The sequence below is a fragment of the Nycticebus coucang genome, chromosome 23, assembly GCF_027406575.1.
Source record: "Nycticebus coucang isolate mNycCou1 chromosome 23, mNycCou1.pri, whole genome shotgun sequence".
Classification (NCBI taxonomy): domain Eukaryota; kingdom Metazoa; phylum Chordata; class Mammalia; order Primates; family Lorisidae; genus Nycticebus; species Nycticebus coucang.
Window position 1 is genome coordinate 3119533 of NC_069802.1, and position 21188 is coordinate 3140720.

The 21188-nt window shown below is 36.1% G+C and overlaps 1 protein-coding gene across 24 annotated transcripts in view; it reads right to left on the reverse strand.

Annotated features, from left to right (window-relative positions):
* FIP1L1 (factor interacting with PAPOLA and CPSF1) overlaps positions 1 to 21188 on the reverse strand; it is a 74187-nt gene that overhangs the window by 38448 nt on the left and 14551 nt on the right. For 13 of the 24 annotated variants that reach the window (XM_053578051.1, XM_053578049.1, XM_053578046.1 and 10 more), the window contains 2 exons: positions 17330 to 17439; positions 7807 to 7914 (listed from right to left, as the gene is read on the reverse strand). In XM_053578051.1, the coding sequence (XP_053434026.1) occupies positions 7807 to 7914; positions 17330 to 17439 (218 nt within the window). The remainder of the gene's footprint in view (positions 1 to 7806; positions 7915 to 17329; positions 17440 to 21188) is intronic. The other 11 variants (XM_053578056.1, XM_053578052.1, XM_053578057.1 and 8 more) reach the window with 1 other exon arrangement.

Consider the following 21188-nt stretch of genomic DNA (forward strand, 5'->3'; position numbering starts at 1 on the left):
CTTTTCTGTTAAAAGGAAAGATTTCTACCATCTGTTTCTAAAAATGTATGGGCTTTAAAAATTCTTGAGCACATGGAGGACTCATCTCTGAGGTTTATATTAAATATGGCCAGAGAAGTCTAATCACTGTTTTCCATATTTAAATGGATTTACTCACCAAAGATTACAAATGACAAACACTATGTTTCTAAAAACATACAACTGAGAAATCAGCCTTAAGTATATACCCCTGGAGGGAGTTCAGAAAATTCTAATTCCTACATTTTAATAACACCTCTGTTTTCCAGGTATGTTTACCCTATAAACTGATTTACCTTCATCAGAAATATATTTACTTTTTGCTCACAAACGTTTCATGATAGACACACAATATGTAACAAAGTAACAAGAAGCACGTAATATTTAACACTGACAAATAATTTTAAAATACAATATTATTCTGATGCCACATTATAGAAGAATTTTAAACCCTATTTCATTAAAGTTCTTAATGGACAGTTTTTTATTTCATTGCATAAAAAAGATTCAGTAAAGTTTTACTATGAGGAAATCTACTGTAGCTTAAATTTCCATACAGCAGTTTTAACTGGACCTGCAAACTTGTTCAATATAATAGACAGACAGCTGTCATGATTCTCTTGTCCATGTTGGACTCAAGCATCTAGTAAAAAGGTAAGCCAGAAACTAACCACACTGGATACAGGAGTTACTCTGCAGTTTAAATAGGGAAGTGAATGTTCACAAGAGCCTGAACATCCATGAAATTATAAATGCAGATCAGCACCAGGGCAGGCAGACAGAAGGTCAGTTGCTGACCTCTGGCCATAAATTTACCTCTGACTACTGTGTGTAAGACAAAAACAAAGCATTAGCTCTGAAGATTGCTTTTCCTGGTAATAATAATAATAGCTAGTATTTATTGAGCACCTACTGTGTACCAGGTTAAGCACAGTTCTAAGCACTTTTTCCTCATACAACCTATTACTGCCATTTTACCGATGAGAATAAAGAGAAAAAAAATCTCCTTTGAGTCCACTTCAAGAGAAGTTTTTAAACTTTGATGATAAAACACAGTAAGAAATATAATTTGCATAGCAATTGAGTACACATATATTATACAAAAAATTTTAAAATTCATAAAATAATACTATAAAGAAAAAAGTAACATTAAAGTCAAATATGATTTTATTAACATTTAAATATAACATAAGAAAACATCAAAATAATACAAAGCCAGGAAATACTGGTTGGGACCACCAAATTGATTTCACAACCCACTAATGAACTGCCACCTCATGCTTTCAAAAACACTGCAATAAAGTCTCCAATATCACTATAATAAAAACACAGCTGTTTCTCAAAATGTTCAATGCTGAGTGACACATAGCAAGAAAGTACTATCAATAAAAGCAATTCAGTCAAGGGAAGCAAAATAATGTGGTCTGACTATTTGGCCCTGTTAATAGTCAGGCCTGAACTATGAACTGCACTGTCCTTTCACAAACATGGTTCTCTACAGAGGGATGAGGAGGTGCCTAAACCTACATACATACATGTGGACACGTGTAATTTTCAGGCTACAGTCCATTGATTTTAGCAAATTTTCAAATGGGTTATTGCTTCAAAGAAAGTTCAGAACTACTACTCTAAAAGAACAAATGGACAGCATTTCTTTGTGGAAATCTATGAATGTCTTCTCACCGCAGAGCTTCTAATAAAAATTGAGCAGCAGACAGTTCAAAGGTCTGTCCTCTAGGAAAAAAACACCTAGAATGTGGCTATTCCATATTCCCAAGTTAAAGACACCAGCCTTGAAAGACATGGAGGACAGCTTTAAACACAGAGGATGGGAAGAGAGGACGCTGCAGATGAGGTCAGAGCACAGCAAGGAGAAAGGATGTGGGAAAATGCAGGAAGGATTTCTAACAATCTACTGTAAGAGCAACGTGACCCACCTTTAACAGTGGTTACCACCTAAAGATTTTTAAGAAAGGAGCGAATATAAATTAAATGAGACTAACAAAAAGAACTGTGTGAGGCTGCAAAATGCTATGGAAATACCAGTTCCTCTAACAACTGAACCTGTCGTTTTACTTCAAAGTGATACTTCAAGATACTCAGCTAGCATCTGATTTTAATTTTTATGCCAACCAAGAATCAAGCCTCCAAATGGGTAGTCCTCAACCTTGCCTTCACCTCAGAATCATGAGAGGAATTCCCTACAATACTGATGTAAGGCCAAGTATGGTGGCTCACACCCCTGTAATCTTAGCACTTTGGGAAGCCAAGGCAGGCGGATTGCTTGAGATCAAGAGTTCAAGACCAGTCTGAGCAAGAGAGACCCCATCACTACTAAAAGTGGAAGAACTACCCAGGTGGGCATTGTGGCAGCCGCCTGTAGTCCCAGCTACTCAGGAGGCTGAGGTAAGGAGATCTCTTGAGCCCAATAGTTTGAGGTTGCTATGAGCTAGGATGCCATAGCACTCTACCGAAGGCAACAGAACAAACCTCTGTCTCAAAAAAAAAAAAATACTGACACCCACAGTGTACACGCAGGGGTCCTCAAACTTTGTAAAGAGGGGGCCAGTTCACTGTCCCTCAGACTGTTGGAGGGCTGGACTATAGTTTAAAAAAAAACAACTATGAACAAATTCCTATGCACACTGCACATATCTTATTTTGAAGTAAAAAAAGAAAATGGGAACAAATACAATCACACCGCCTCATGTGGCTGGCGGGCCATAATTTGAGGACCCCTGAGTCTCTAGAGATTAAGCATCAATTTTTTTAGCTTTCCAGATAATACACATTTAATAGCATGTTCAACAAAGAGACTTACAAACATTTTGTTCTCCTCTAGAAATAATTTTAAGAAGCAGATGGAAACTAATATTTGCCCTTTATTACCCAAAGTCATTCCCATCAAGGTCTATAGTTAAGGTAAGGCTATAATTCATTATGTATTTTTATAATTACATAAAATGACTGTTCAGCTTCATGGGCTGACAAGGTACTGCTTCCAAATCTGTGTTTTACTTTCACAAGCATAAGAATAATTTTCTCGACAGTGTAAACACAATTCATAAAGAAAATTAATATATTCTAATGTTCAGGTGAAGATTAATGAAAAATCCGTCCAGAAAAATGGCATATTTTTTTCCAAAACAAAAATCACAGAATTTAAAATGTCTTCAGGACACATAGTTTATTTTCTAGACCAGTGTTTTTCAACCTTTTTTATCTCAAAGCACACACGAACCTATAGTTAAACTTCCGCAGCACACTTAAAATTATGTTCATCAAAAAAAAAAAGAGTAAAAAAAAGAGAATATACTTACTATGCTTTGAAATTCTTTCAAAAATTAATGATTTCAAAATTTTTCCCAGCACACTTAAGATCCACACCAATGAGTGGCACAACGGCTGAAAAATCCCTGCTGCAGACTGACAGAACCCGCCAGGAAAGTGGGGGTCAAAGGGAAACGAAGGCTAGCTGGGGGCCTGAGCCCTGCAGCAGGTAGTTTTACAAGCCTAGAAGTTACTTAACTCTTACCCATACATTTCAAGTAAGGCATAGCCCAATTAGTTTCATTTCCACAGATGATTTTTTGCACAGTAAAGTGGCAGCACTGGGCTTCACGCTCAGTAAATCGACTCCAAATTCCTTCCATTTTTTCATACTAAGTGTGTTCTATACTAATTTTTCTGGTGCCTGAATTTTTAAAGTGTTACTTCTGAACTCTATTTAAAACAAAACAAAACTCTGGATGCTTAAAGGTAAGGTGTACTCAAATCTGACTCACTAGATGACATCAATGACCAGTATAGTCAAGTTCACTCACTTCCATGTGAAGCTTGGAATAAAGCCTAACGTGCCAAATTATGGTTAATCTCATGCTTTTAAGTAAGTATGTTACTGAAAGGGAAAAGACACAGCTCTATTTTTATTGAAAAAGTAAAACACAAGCCCTGATATGTCTAATCACATAAAAACTTATGAACTACACACTACAGTAACAAGGCATTCAGAGAGCCCTATCAGATGTTACAAGGTACGGATGTATCTGCTCACTGAATCTGATCAAGACAATCAAGTAGATGGGCTTGACAACAGATGAAGAGGTCATTCTTAGATATACTGGTCATTTAACCTCCAGTTTTATTATACATTTTGTGTTTGTCTATTGCAAGAAATACAAACAGGTCTCAATATATTAGTGATTCAAGATTGAAAAGTAACTTTAACTATTCCTCATTCAAGAGTATAACTCAATTAAAAAGCATTCTGAAATTGGAACATGAGCTTAAGATTAACGAGTGAGAGTTTGAAACTTATTTGTGAGGAGCAAAACTTGTTATTTTAAAATGGAAATAAATGGCCCACGCCTATAAGCACTCCGGGAGGCTGAGATGGGTGGATTACCTGAACTCAAGAGTTTGAGACCAGCCTGAGCAAGAGCGAGGAAAAAAAAAAAAAAAAAACATAGCTGGGCGCTGTGACCTGTGCCACCTGGGAGGCTGAAGCAAGAGAAGAGTATTTTTTGTGCCTGAGAGTTTGAGGAGCTGTAAGCTGACACCAGAACACTCTACCGAGAGCAACAAGTAACACTCTGTTTCAAAATAAATAAATAAATAAAATGGAAATAAAGCACACATCAGGATAACTTCGTAGAAATCATTCATACTGCCAATTTCAATATTTTGCATTCTATAACTGCTTCATTCTTTTTACTAACTGGCTTGAAAAGAATTATAAATACAAATTTTTAAAGGAAACTTACACCAATAAAATGCCATCATTATACACAGCTTCAAAAATACTCTTAAATCAGTTTTTAAAAAGACTGTGTTATACATATTAAGAGTAACTAGCATGAGGTAATTAGTCTAAGTTTTCAAATATAGTAACTTACAAAAAGAATCTCAACCATTATTTACTTGCCCTTTACAGATTTAAGCAATGCCTCAAAAAAAAAAAAAAAAAAAAAAAAAATTCTACCCTTTTCGGTTACATTTAATACAGAGCTCGAATCTAATTTTCTGTCTTATGCTATTTAAGAAGGTGTGTATATGCATGGACATACACACTGTTTAAAAAACCAAAAAGTGGTGGCGCCTGTGGCTCAACGGAGTAGGGCGCCAGTCCCATATGCCGGAGGTAGTGGGTTCAAACCCAGCCCCCAGCCCGGGCCAAAAACTGCAAAAAAAAAACAAAAAAGTGGATTTTCTCTAAAGTATTTATTTTGGGAATTTTCAAAAACACAAGAAACAAATATCAAATTTCCTACTACACATATTCCCTAATACTAATCCCAAATTCAGACTGCAGAGTTTTCCATTTCCAAAACATCTTTTTTGGGGAGGAGGAGGAAGAAGAGGAAGGAGTATAGGCGAAGTTTATTTAAAAAGTGACACATATCATTTTTAAGTACAAGAACCAATTATCTTCCCTATAAACCAAGCCCCTTGTGTCAAGAAATAAACTATTATTAAAAAGTATAGGTTTATGTAAAAAGTTCTAAGTCAAATAACTGATATAAAGAGAATTTCATGTTAAAACAATAAAGCAAAAATAAAAACAAATATTAAGTTTAAAATAACATGAAAAATAACAAATTTTAAGTATTTCTATGCATTTGCCTACAAAAGTTGACCTGTCTGACCTGTAGGTACTAAAAGGCAGAAAAGTAGGTGCTCTAGTCCTGGCTTTGCCTCGTAACTGCAGCTGCAATTTAAGGCAAATTTCCTAATTTCTCAGATTTCTTTTTCCATGTAAACCAGGGACTAGTCAGAAAATAAAGAATTTCAGGGCTGAAAAGACCCTCCGATCACAGAGTCTGGCCCCCACCATGTGACAAATGTAGTGATGGAGTCACAAAGACTTTAGAGAACTCTCCTCAATTCACACAAGTACTTACTGACAAAACTAAACCTAAAATCCAAATCCAATGCTGGTATCATGATACAACTACAAGTTTAAGAGTCATTATTAATAGTAGCATGATCAATTTATAATTAAAGTTCACCTTGTCTGGTCCTTTTAGGATCCATAAATAGGCTGTTCACGTTGTTGGCTAGGTTAAACATAAATACAAGTGTTCTTCGATGCACTATGATAATCAAGTTAGTTACTATATAGAAACTATATTATAAGCACTCCGAAGTTATAAACTACCAATTTACATACAGTGCATTTATGAACTGAGACTATTACAACAAGTTCCTGAGTTACATTCGGTTGACATATGACTCATAAACAAGGCTATTCTAGATACTAAGTAGGTAAATGTACCCATTTCAACTTACATACAAATTCAAATTAAGAATAAACCTAAAGAACTGATCTCCTTCATAACCCCAGGACTGTCTGTGTTCACAAAACTACTAAAACTTTCGGGTTCCACAAAAATGTTAAATGTGAAAAGGTTTGTACACTTCACACTTACCAGATTTAACTTTTCTTTATTTAAAATAACTCTTGAAATTAGTATTGGTTTCTCAAATAGAATTTTAGAGTTTAAAAAACAAAGAACAACCAATATTATATGAGAAACAGTCTATGAATACTTTTGAAATAAGTATTTTAAACTGCTAAAGCAACACATGAAACTCACATTATTTTCTAAGAATTCAGATAATATATTTTTACCAGTATTAAGTTACTAGACTGATAGTTTGTGTATTCTTACTTTGAGATGAATAACCTACTTTTAAGTATGAATAAACTTATTTGCTTCTAATATGATATCCTATCAAAGCAAACTGAATAGAAATTCTTACAATTCATGTTTAGAGTATGTATAAAGACTTTACAAAAAAAATCTAAGAAAATCAAATTTTGATAGTGTTGCCTCCTTTTGCTTTTCTTTTAATTGTTATAATCAAAGGTATTTGATGATTTACATATTTTAAAGCTTTTAAATAATTAAAAGCACATTAACACAGCATTAAGCTCCAAAGAAGAAAACGTAAAATTCTACAACAAAAGCAAAATAAAAACTAACAAAATTAAACCTCATATACCACAATTACTTAAAACCTCAAAAATTAAATTAGGAAGAAATCTTGGTATATATTTTCAAAGCCAGGCAACAAAGTATAATCTCTCAGGTTGATTAGCATTGGCAATGTGCTTGCATACCCTAATTTAGTTGCTTCTCATAATATCCCTTAGGGAAGAAGTTATTATTTCCACATTTCAGGCTCAGAGAAATTACGGTATCCACCCAATGGTGACCCAATGGTGTATGCCTTATAAATACGAGATGTAGAACACAAAGCAAGATTCTATGAAGAGGAGTAGATCATTAGTAAAAGTGTCACAATAATAAATGACATAGTCCATCCCAGGACAGCTGGTACACCCACTTAAAGCAGCAGCAGGATTATGCACTGTAGTTGGGTATAAGGATTAGAAAAATTCAGTGGAGTCAAATTTTGCAGGTCCTCAATACTGGCTCAGGTTAGATTTTAGTCAGTAAGTCATGTAAAGCAGCCAGGGAATTTTTTCCCAAACTTGGTATGAGAAAGAAGAATTAACCTAAAACAAGGGAGGGGAAAATGTATACCGAACACCCATTAGTGTGGTTCAATGCAATTGTTTACTACATATTGTAAAAGATCAGAAAGATAAGTGGTAAGACACATGCTAGGTCTTAATTCATAAGGTAACTGGAAATCCCACAGCTGTACCCTGAAAAAGTACAATCTGAGGGGTACGAAATTTATTTACTTATTACTAAGAAGACAAAACAACACTGATGATCTAAACATCAGGGAGTATCCAATGTTTAAAAACAGCCTTACCTTAGATCAGGTGATTCGGCCCTCCCATATCGATCCTGCCACTTCCCAACGCTTGAGTTGGCTTTCCTGGAGGCAGCACTTGTCTGAGACTGAGAAGAGGTGCTGTTTCTGGTGAGATAAATTTTCTGTGTTTTTTCTTCATATTGTTATCTCTGACCCCCTCCCCTTGTTCTGTTTTGTTTTCTTTTCCTTGACATGCTTTCTATTAAGTCCTTGAGCATGTTCCTACAGTATCACTCTCAAATCATAAAATTCTTGCTGTGGTGCTAAGACTACTACCCTGTTTCCCTGAAAATAAGACAGTGTCTTATTTTAAGGTGTGCTCCCAAACATGCGCTAGGTCTTATTTTCAGGGGACGTCTTATCTTTCCTGTAAGTAGGTCTTATTTTCGGAGGATGTCTTATTTTGGGGGAACAGGGTAGTGGTATTTAAATACAGACAAGTTATTGACATTTTATTAACTCCAGAATAGTTTTAGAAATATTCAACATAGACTATGCAATGTCAAAATGCAGAAATGTGGGGAAAAAACAAGGGCTTACATCAGGTTATAATACATTACTAAAAAACAAATTTCTGTGCCTCTATAAATTATTAACATTAATTTTAGCAGTCTTCAGTAACAGATTTAAGTACTGTTAATTCAACCAGTTAACAGTAACACACGTGTTTCGTAAAAACCTATGCTAAATTTTACAAAAATTCCATTTTGAAATAACTCTTTCAAAGCAAAATTCCAAAAAAGTTAACTTTATCCCTGGTGATATATACTCTAGTTATCTGCATTTTTGCCAATACTTTAAAGAACTACTAAGATGATCTTTCAAAGCAATAGGAAAAATGTTTATGTATCTGCTTATTTTTATGTAAAATAAACACAGGAAGAATAAAGAAGAAAATTAAATAAAATATCTTCTGACAGGAATGAAAGAAAATAGAGAAAGGGGTGACAAATCTCTACAGATCTTTGGACAGCCTTGCCTTTGGAACTTTAAATATTTTATATATGCAAATCAAAAAATAAAATCAGTAAGCAGAGAGGAAAAGAAATGCTAAAACTGAATGCAAACATATGCTATGAACCAAATTATATTTTAAATAATTAATATAAAAGTTCAGAAGGGAACTTTTGAACATAATATTTTGACTATATATCCTCAGCCTAGAGAAAGAAAAAGAACTGCAAACAAATGTTCAACTGTTCAATAGGTCTGTTTTATAAAGTAAAGAGCAGAAGTTCTGAATCTATTTTACATGCATTTTAAGATTAATTAAATGAGTATATAAATTGAAGTTGGAAACCAAGTTCACACTGTGAGAAAAGGGAAAAGCAAAGTGGAGTAGGGAAAAGGAACTGGAGTAAGAACCCCTGGGGTCAAACTAGAAGTAAACAAACCAAGATGATTTCACATTTAAATTTCATATAAAGAAAAATACATATGGCAATTTCATATTGAAGTTGTTACTGTTTTCCTAGCTCTGAGTGCTGAAAAGGCCTAGAAATAATGATATCCCAGTACAAGGAGCACAGCTAACACACTGACCTTGATTCTTAATTAACATCTCCCACTAAAGGAAAATCAGAGAGCCTTTAAGAAACGTCTACTTTGGCTCAGCACCCATAGCTCAATGAATAGGGGCACCAGCCACACACACTGAAGGTGGCAGGTTCAAGCGTGGCCCAGGCATGCTAAACAACAATGACAAATGCAACCAAAAAATAGCTGGGTGTTGTGTAGGGCACCTGTAGTCTCAGCTACTGGGGAGGCTGAGGTAAGAGAATCGCTTAAGCCCAAGAGTTGGAGGTTGCTATGAGCTGTGATGCCACAGCACTCTACCGAGGGCAACATAATGAAACTGTCTCTAAAAAAAAGAAAGAAAGGTCTACTTCCTGAGAAGAGGCAGGGAAAGTAAAAGATAAGTCTGGAGCATCTTGGTAATACCAAAGAGTAAAGAAATCCTCCCAGAAAAACGATGGAAACATATCAAAAGGTAACAAGAGCTAGTTTAAGAGGTTCCTCCTAGTCAAATGTTGAAGAATTAGAGCATCAAAATGAATTACAGTTTATATAAATCTACAAAGAAGCCATACTTACAAACAACGCATATACATTCTCTCACACATTAAGTAAGACTTAATGAGTCTTAGTGATAATAAGTGGGGAAGTGGGAAAGTTCATTTTTAAAGCAGAATGCCAACTAACAAAAATAGTTAATCACTATTTTGCGATCATTAATAACTTGTAATAACTGATTAAAATTATCAGTGAATGCTAAAACTCCTGAAAAGTTTAAACAGAAATAGATATTTAAACAGTCTTCTCACAAATTACTTATTAAATACAAAGGGAAAAACAGTAACTTTGGATTGCAGAGACCTGAAGAACATCACAACACCATCTCTAATAAAACAAGGGGTAAACTTATAACTGTCCATCTCTAAGCTGACCACTGAGAAGAACACGTCACTTACATCGTATTCCTGCCCCCCAACAAAACCCAGTCTAATCATGGGTTTACATGATTAGGATAAAGGAAACATCAAGCAAGACCAGATCCTACAAAGCAGCTAGATTGCACAGCTTCTAAAATTCAGCACTAAGAAACGCAAAGAAAGGCTGAGAAGTTGTTCCAGATTTAAGAAGAATAAAGAGATAAAATAGTTCAACGTAAAGCATGATCCCAGGTTGAATCCTAAATCAAGGAGGAAAGAAAAAGAACTCCATAAAGAACATTGCTGGGATAACTAGAAAATTCATGGCCTATAATTAAAATAAAAATACTGACTCATTATTCGATTTCCTGACTGTCATAAATGTGCCCTACGATTATGTAACATTTGTCCTTGTTCTTAGGTAAGACATGCTGAGGTATTTAGAGGGAAAGAGGCAAAACATCAAAAATTAAATTCTCCAATGGTTCGAGAGGAAAAATGTTTGAGAAATTATAAACCAAATATGACAAAATCATGTTAACTAGTGAATCTGGAAGTTCTTTGTACTTTTGCAGCTTTTTGTAAGTTTCAATTTTTATCAAAATAAAACATTTTAAAAATGAAAACAAAGAAAGTATAATGGGGGCTTCTAGAGGTAATGGTCTGTTTATCACTATGTGCTACTTGGCATGGCTATGTTTAGTTCTGAAAATTTATCAAGAAGTACATTCATGATATGTTACTTTTCTGTATGTATTTCAAAAAAGAGGTAATACAAAAACTTTTAAAGCTTAGGCAAAACATTCTGATATATTAAGTATAACACTTTACTTAACTATGCCAATTTGCTGAACAGTATGGAAAGTTGCTAACCCAGCAATTCTACTGATGAAGTACAAAAAAAATAAAAAATGTGCGAACATAACAGGTATCTATACATTAACAAGGCAATCTAAGAATGTAAACTCTAAAACAGTATGAAGGTCAGTAGCACAGCTCACTGCTCTTAAATATCTGGTATCGAGACTTCATATATCTTAATAAAGGACATTACTGTCTTCTCCCTAAAGTCAAGAAAATTTTGCTTTCAAAGATCTCTATCCAATCTCCATAAATACAATAAGCAAAACAGAAAAAAAATTTTTTTAGGAAAATAATTTATAATGATTGAAAAGTATCCTTTCAGACAGCACCTGTGGCTCAGTAGGTAGGGTGCCAGCCCCATATACTGAGAGTGGCAGGTTCGAACCCAGCCCCAGCCAGCTAAAACAATAATGGCAACTACAACAAAAAATAGCCAGGAGTTGCGGCGGGCACCTGTAGTCCCAGCTACTCAGGAGGCCGAGGCAAGAGAATCACTTAAGCCCAAAAGTTGGAGGTTGCTATTAGCTGTGACACGACTGCACTCTACTGAAGGTGACAGAGACTCTGTCTCAAAAAAATTTCAATCAAATGAAGATGAGCCTAGAAAACAAACTAATGAGTAATGGTGCTATCCTTCATATACAAGCTAGGCGTTTCTACAGGATGTGGAGGTAATTATTCATTTCTTCTTTCATGGTGACAGGCTAATTTTTCCATCCTTTCTTTACCTCCTTTTTACTGTCCCCTTCCTGCCTCTGCCCTCCCATCGGCCTTTATCGAACTTAGATCCATGGTCCACTGTTAAAATCACTCCCTCATCTAACACTCTCATGTTCCTGGCCCCTCTATCCCTGCATATTTGCCTGCTATAACCTTAACCCTTAACCCACCTCTGGCTATTCTCCGCAAGTACTCACATAGCTAACAAGAATGAGAGAAACACCTACTGGGTGCGGTGGTGCACTCATATAATCCCAGCACTCTGGGAGGCTGAAGCGGGTGGGCTGCCTGAGCTCAGAAGTTTGAGACCAGCCTAAGCTGAGCAAGACCCTGTCTCTAAAAACAACTGGCCGTTGTGGCAGGTGCCTGTAGTCTCAGCTACTCAGGATCCCAAGGCTAGAGAATAGCTTGAGCCCAAGAGTGTGAGGTTGCTGTGAGCTATAATGCTACAGCACTCTACCAAGGGCGACAGAGTGAGACTATCTCAAAAAAAAAAAAAAAAAAAAAAGAATGGGAGAAACACAGAAGAACAAGCTGACGGGCCTTATTTCAAACCTACAGCCATCAACCTCAACCATGCACTGCTAAAAGGCAACACTGGGGAAACACTTCAGGACCTTGGTCTGAGCAAAAATTTCTTGAGTAATACCTCAAAAGCACAGGTAACCAAAGCAAAAATGGACAAATGGGATCACATCAAGAGAAAAAGCTTCTGCCCAGCAAAGGAAACAATCGACGATCAACGAAGTGAAGAGACAACCTACAGAACGGGAGAAAAATATCTGCAAACTCTGCATCTGACATGGGATAATACACATAACTAGAATATAGAGTGTTCCAACAACTCAAAAGAATCAAATTATCTGATTTTAAAAAGGGCAAAGGATCTGAACAGACATTTCTCAAAAGAAGACATTGAAATGACCAACAGGTACATTAAAAATTTAATAGCATTAGTCATCAGAGAAATGCAAAACTACAAAGAGATAGATCATCTCACCCCCTTTCAAATGGCTTTTAGCAAAAAGACGAGTAATAACGAAGGCCAGGAAAACACGGAGAACAGGAGCCTTTCTCTACAAATTCTCCTCTCCGCTAACAGTGGGGATCCAAATTCATAAACCCACCATGGAAAACTAGAACTATAATAGAATTGCCAAGAGACAGCAATCCCCCTTCTAAATATATTATATACTCAAAAGAAAGGAAATTGGTACATTTAAAGAGATACTGACATAAGCCCTATTCACGATAGCCAGGATTTGAAAGTAACATAAAAGTGAATAAAGAAAATGTGGTACATATACACAATGGAATCCTGCTCAGCTTAAAAAGGAATAAAATCCTGTCATGTGCAACATGGATGGAACTGGAAAACATTACAGCAAATGAAATACATCAAGCACAGGAAGACAAATTTCACATGCTCTCACTCACATGTGGGAGCTAAAAATTAAAACAACTGATCTCACAGAGCTAAAACAGAATGATGGTTATCAAAGGCTGGGAAGGGTAGCAGTGGTGGTGAGGGGAATAAAGCAGGATGGTCAATGGGTATAAAAATAAAGCAAAAATACAGTTAGGCAGAATATGACCTAGTATTTGATAGCACAACCTAGTGACTATAGGTCAACAATAAATTATTATATATTTGAAGATAACAAAGAGTGAAACTGCAATGGTCCTAACAAAAAGAAATGATAAATGCTTGGGGTGATACATACCCCAATTACCCTGACGGATCATTACCCACTGTATGCTTGCATCTAAATATCACATGTACCCTATAAATACATACGACTCTTAAGTACCTATAATAATTAAAAATAAAAAACTTTTTTAAAAAAGAAGAAAGAAAAGTAGAAAATATACAGTACTCCCTCCTTATCCTCAGGGATAAGTGCTAACATTCCCAGTGGGTGCCAGAAACCACAGAAAGCACCACACCCTATACATACACACTCCAGTCTCTCTAGACAGACATACCCCTGACAAAGTTTAATTTGTAAGTTAAAATAGCAAGAAATTAATAACTAATTAAAAGAACGGTTATAACAATATACTACAATAAAAGATAAGTGAATGTGGTATCTCTCTTAAAATATTTTATTGTACTGTCCCATGGATAATTGAAACTGTAGATAAAGGGGGACTACTGCACAGCTTCTCTCCCATGTCAATTTTTACTAACTTATTCTCATCTGCATTTAAAATGCTGTAATTTCTCCTGTCTTGAGAAAAAACATCTCCCTCCAGCTACTGCTTAGCAATCCTACTCTTTTCTCCTAATTCATTCACGTAGCCACAAAAGACTATTTCAGACCTTCTCCTCCCCTTCTCCAACACTCAACATGACCTATTATCCTCACTCTCAGCAGATGAGTCTGCATCCTATTTTGCTGAGAAAAGAAGATGAGAAAGAGAACTTCCAATTATTCCCATCACCATTATTTACCCCCCCCATCTGTACCCTGCATTTACTATGAACGAACTGACCATACTTCTACTTAAGGCTAACTCTTCCACTTGCATATTACATCCATCCCTTTGGCCTTTTTTTTTTTTTTTTTTGACAGAGTCTCACTATGTCGCCCTCAGTAGAGTGCTGTTCCATCACAGCTGACAGCAACCTCCAACTCTTGGGCTTAAGTGATTCTCTTGCCTCAGCCTCCCAAGTAGCTGGGACCACAGGGCCCCACCACAATGCCTAGCTATTTTTTTGTTGCAGTTGTCATTGTTGTTTTAGCAGGCCGGGGCAGGTTCGAACCTGCCAGCCTCGGTGAATGTGGCTGGCACCATAACCGCTGTGCTATGGACGCCAAACCACCTTTGGCCTTTTTGACAACTCTACTCCAGAACAAGTCCTTCTTCTGACTTCTTGCATCATCAATTTCTCCTTTACTAACTTACTCCCACAAGTATACAAAATACTATAATTTCTTTCATTTTGAAAAAAATTTCTCCTGACCTCACATTTCTCTCCAGATACTGTCCCATTTCTTTAGTCCCCAGAGAAAAAGAAAAGTCTTCAAAAATTGCCCATGCTTTCTCTTTCTAATTCCTTTACTCCCATTCTTGAACTTCCTTGCAAAAGAATTCTTGTATCTTCACCTTCAACCACTGAAAATGATCATGATCCTGGGTCAGGATGACCAATGAATGACTTTCACAATTTAAAATACAAACTGTCATTCTCAGTCTTCAACTGCTTAACCATCAGTAACACTGATAATGCTCGTTCCTCCTTGAGTCATACCCTTTTTGAGCCATACACAGAGTTTTCTTCCTATTTCTCTAGTCATTCCTCTTACTGGCTTATCCTTGTTTTTCTCACCCACAAGGGAATGACCCAGGGCTCTGTCCTTTACCACTTCTCTATCAATTCTTTTTTTTTTGCAGTTTTTGGCAGGAGCTGGGTTTGAACCTGCCACCTCCAGCACATGAGGTCAGCACCCTACCCCTTTGAGCCACAGGCGCTGCCCTTCTCTATCAATTCTTATCTTTCATAGCCGTGCTCCACTTCTTAGCTTCATTTAAGTGCTATTTAAGCGCTGATTGTCCCAAATTTATATCTCCATTCCATACTCTTCCTCTCTACTCCAGATCCATTATGTCCAGTTTCTTGCTCAAATTTTCCACTTTTATGTCTGATAGGCATCTCAATTTTAATCTCAATTTTATTATGTCCTAAACAGAACTGTTGGTCTTCTCCCTCCAAAAACTATTCCCAGTATAGTCCTTTCCATCTCAATAAATGGCAAATCCATCATTTCAGTTGAGTTGATCAGGACGTAAACCATGAATTCACCCTTGCCTTTTATTCTACAGTCTACATCCAACGCAGCCCTTTGGCTTACCTTTTCAAATATATCCAGTATCTGTCTTCTCAACATCTCCACCACCATCACCTTGGTCCAACTCACCATTATTTCTTGCCTCAGTAATTACTGCAACCTCCTAACTGATCTCTCTGCTTCCATTCTTAATAACTCCATAGTCTGTTTTTAGTAAAGCAGTTAAATTGAGACTTTAAAAACCTAAATCAGATTATTTTATTGCCCTGGTCAACATGTGACAGTGACTCCCCATTTATTTCACTTGCAAGAAAAGCCAAAACCCTTCTAATAGCACATGGTCCTATGCAATCTGGTCCAAATTTTAAAAGAAACACACAAAAAGCAAGCAACCAACAAAAAACAAAAAGCAAAGTACAGAAAAATGGCTACTGATTTTTAAGTAATTTAAGTACAATAAAAGCCAACATCTACAAAGTATTTTAGGCACTGTTCTAAAACACTTTACATAAATGAACCTACCTCATACACATAAACTATACTGTGAGCAAAGTACTATTAACTGCATTTTACAGATGAGAAAACCAAGCATATTAAGATTAGGGAATTTGACAAAGGGCACACAGCTAGTAAGCTGCAGGTAGCCCACATCTGAATCCAGAAATACAACTCCAGGGGCCAAGCTCTTAACATCACTCTACACTCACACACTATAAATTCAATGAATCCAAGTTGACCTCTTAAAAAATGTAAAAACAAGAGTACCAATTTTAAAAACAACCAATATTCCTTAGCTATCATGAGTTCTTTAACCAAATATTTTAAAAGACTGCATTTAAGTTTAAATAATCACATTTGGATATGTCTACGACAATACACAAAAATCCCAGATCGCTTTAAGACATTTAATTTTGGCGGAAAACATTAAAAATTTTTATCTTAGGACTCAACCAGATGTTCCCACGAAGTCTCTTCCTGCTTTAGGTTATGAAATATAATCTCTTAATATAAAATCATAGAAAACAGAAAACTATATAAAATAAATTTAAACAAGTAACACAAAAGGTAAGTTACATGGCTGAGAACTAGTAATAGTTGGATTGTTGATTTATTTTAGGCCCAGACTTAAGTCATCTTTATCTAATCCAATTTAATTACTGACATTGAATATCCCGAGTCTTAGCCTTTCCTTTACCATTTTCCTGGTGATGGCATAACAGAATAACCATTTGTTCCATTTAAATAAAAAGGACATTTCCCAGTGTATTTGCCTCTAACATCTGGTATTTGTGGAACACAAAATTAGGTACTATCACACCAAAGCAAAACAAGAAAGTGGTTTTGAGTGATTTTCCAGGACGAAATTTCTACAACTTCTTTTATTAAAATCAGCAAAATACCTTTAGGCCAATAGAAGTAGAGTCAGAAAGTTCAATAATAATAAATAGGCACAGAAAATAGCAAGACCACTGCTATTACCACCTCTCCTGAAGGTAATTTACGACGGTTGTCTCTGTATACACATAACTGTATCCTGGGCTTCATTCTTCCTTACCTAGGTTTTTTAGATGAAACAGCACCCAGAAGAGTTTCTCACAAGGAATTCCAGTTTTCTCACAGGACATCAGAGATTTCATACTTAACACAGCAAAATTGCAATGTAAAGATACGACTGTCTTGTAATAATTGAGTTACAATTGTCTAACTAACCTGCTTGGTGGGAGTCCAGTCTTGAACAAAGAAGGAGGAGAAGTGAACTCAGCTTTTGTAGATGGAAGTGCTGTTTCTTTCTCTGAATTTCCAGTTCTTCCCTGCTGTACCTTAAATAAAAAGGTCATTAGCTTGTTTAAGTAATAAAACATTCAAATACAATGTAAAACATGTTTGTAACATTTGATTTGAAGTAAATACAAATAATATTTGGTTGTAAAATATTTATTAAAATTAACCTATTTTAGAACGGCATCAGTGAAAGGCACCAACAAAAATGAATTGTGGGATCCCAATGTTGCAACTGTTCAAAAGTTCAAATTAATGCCAATCAACTATAACTCCTTGTGAGACTTCCATAAATTTCCCTCAGATCACGACAAGAAGGTTAAAAGTCTTAACATTCTTAGTTGTGACTTCAGAGTTCAAAAAAGTTCTTGAATAATTTTCCCCTTGTGTGCTCATTACCTCTATCTAAGAAAATAAAATCAGTGGCTAACTGAGCCATTCTGACCACTTTCTTTTTAGACTGTGAATAATCCGCTACTGCACATCCATGCTATTTCTCCCTTGGTTTCCCATCACCATTAACAATACAACTATTCTGCCAGTCCAATAAATCTAGAAACTTGATATCAGTCATCTGTCTCCGTAACACCTCTTCCCTCTAGTTATATTAACTTTTAAGCCAGGCAGCTACTTCATAACTGCTTGAAGATTTGCCTATCCCTTCTGATCCTCTGAGTGTGGTCCAGCTGCATTCCTCTAGACTAGTGAAATGTCTTTTGTTTTTATACTCACCTTTCTATCTTAAAATTATCACCAAATTATTAAATTTAGACAAACTAAGTTCAAGTTTCCATACACTGAAATAGCATCCCAATGTATTTATGTCCTATTTTAACTCTACTGCCCTGGTCGTTTAAATTCAGTATTACTCTCCTTTCCCATGAGCATCTCCGACACCTTGGCTCTGATACATTTGAACCACTGATTCAATTTCAGAAATCCCCTATGTCCCAACTAATCATGGTGTGATAAAAGAAATGCTTCTCTTGTACTTAAGTCAATATAGTCAAAGCTTTTTAATAGTGCTCAACCCAATCCTAACTGATACCTTAATGTAAAATCAGGATTTTACATCGACATTCATTAGAAAATGAGCTCTGCTGCTTTAAAAAAATCCATTTAAAGTGCACTGATCTTAAGAGATAAGGATCAGCACTAAGGCAACGGGGATGCACAGAATGGATCTGACAGACAGGTGACAGAGGAAGTTAAGTACGATTCATTCAAACATTTATTAAATATTTATTACATACAAGAAGTTGAGAGAGAGGAACACAGCAGAATCACAAACCTTAGAAAAAACAAGACACACAATATAATGCAAAGCAATGCAACAAATGCTATGAAAACAAAAACCTATGGGATAAAAGATGCTATGGGAACACAAAAAGAAATGATTTACTCTGACTGGGGTGTCAGGAATACTCAGAGTTAACACTATGGACTCAACTGCTCCCTGACCACCAGTAATTCATATCCAACTTCTTACACATGGAGCACGCACCTCCAAGTTACCATAGCCAGAACAAAACTACTAATTTCTCCCAATCTGATCCTCTCCAAGGGCTTTCCACATAAATAAATGGCACAATCATCTACCAAGTCAATCAAGGAAACCAAAACATTCCAGGAATCATCTAATACATATCAACATCCAGTATGCCAACTGTACCTTGATAATACAGGGTGGACAAAAGTTCACGTGCAAACTCTGTCTATATTAAATTCCATCACTTACCCAATTCAAATCCACCATCACATCCCGCCTGTTTTGCTAAATTAACCTGTCCACTCTGTTCTTACAGCTCTAAAATCCATCTTCTGTACACAGTCAAAGCAACTTACTGAAAGTGTCAATCAATTCATGTCTCTTCTCTGCTCAAAAATTTCTAATAGCTTTCCATTACAAACAGAATAAAAGCAACTTCTTAAAAAGACCTGCAAGGGCTTACACGTATGGGGCCTGCCTCTCCGGCCTGTCCGCCTCCATTCCTCCCAACACGTCTGCTGTGCCAGTCCTGACCACCTGTCGTCTTAGCCTTTTAAGCCCCTCTTTCCTAAGAGCTTTTGTACCAGATGCTCCTTCTGCTTAGGATACTCTTCTTAGATTACGACTTTGTTCTTATGATCATTCAAGTGTCACTTCAATGACATGGTGACTTTCCTTTGACATTCCCAGTCACTATCATATTATCATTTTCTACTTCCTTCACAGAACTTCTCTCTAGTATCTAGTAGATATCTAGTATCTCTCTAGTATTCTAGTACCCGAAGTTATTTATTTTGTTGTATGAGTCCTGTCTGCCTGTTGCCACTGTAACATAAGATCTTTAAACAGATGAACTGTGTCTAGTAAAAATCTGTATCCCAAGTGCCCAGAAAATAGCACCTGACATGTAAAATGTATGTAAGAAATATTTGTTATCTGACTGACTTGGAACTCAGCTTAAATGTCACGTTTTCAAAGTCCATAACACAGACCTTGTAAATATATAATCCTTGGCATGATTCTTAATACCCATATTTTTCCATTAACTCAGATGAATTTTAAGACTACAGGGTCTGCCTATTATGCTGATGTCTCTCCCCATCCAATTCTAATACACTTCCAGCAGAGTCAATCCTCCATTAAGAACTAGGAGGAGGAAGGGAGAAGGGCTGAGGAAGAGAAGTAGGAGAGGCAGCCAGAGGGACGCACAGATGAAAGAGCATCTGCGTAAGGAGAGAGATGAGAGAAGGCATCAGGAAAAAACTTAAACTACACAAACTGTTTCCTAGCTTTCCTTTTCTCCTTAATTTCTTCATAATATAGTCATTATAGTATTGATTCTGAGCATCCTCACCACTCTGCAACCTTCCTAGTCAGCTTGCATTTTCATTACCCATTTGTCTTCACTCAGGATTACACAGACCCAAATCTGTCTAACCAGAACGTAATGACATTATTATTTCACATGGCCCAGTATTTTAAGAATGACTGATTTTCTAAATAAAAATTTATGTCAGATGATATAAATCCAAATAAAACTTCAATCTGTAGCCTTGAGGAGCGACACATTCATCCAGCTTTTGCAACCACTGAACCAAAAAGTTTTAAATTACTTTTTTGTATTTCCTAAAAGTTTAACATTATAAATAGTATCTTAAAAAAAAATACTTGTTAAACAAATTGTGGTATACCCAAACAATAAGATTATGCAACTCTTTAAAATTACATGTATCCCAAAATTTAAAAACCCTGTGAAAACATTTACTGCATGTTAGGGTCAAAAAAGAAAATGCAGAAAAACCATACATAAATCACCACAATTTTGTTTCAACCCACATGAACAAAAAAAAAAAAAAGCAAAGCAATGAAAAAATAATAACTGAGTATACCAAACAAAGCTGAATTCTAAATCAGCAATCAGAAAGCAAAGACAGATGGATTATCACAGGAGGGCCCCAAAACGTTCAGGAATTGATAACTCCAGCTCTGAGAACACGTTAATCAGCCAGACATATACCCTGTGGGCAGGACACTGAAAAGTCTTCTTTGAAAAAAAATCAAAAATCAAATAAAAAGAAAAAAACAGCAAAACAACCTAAAACTGAAATCAAGAAATGTGAAAAATTCTCAGCCCTCCATGGAAGCCTAAAGCTGTAGTCACATGCACAGAGCTCCCCAACAACACTGTAGCAGCCCACTCTTCCATCAGTGGATGGGAAAAGTCAAAGTCAGAAGCTAAAAATAACAAACTTAAATAATCAACTTGAAGAAAACAACTATGCAAGAAAAGCAAACCTAACA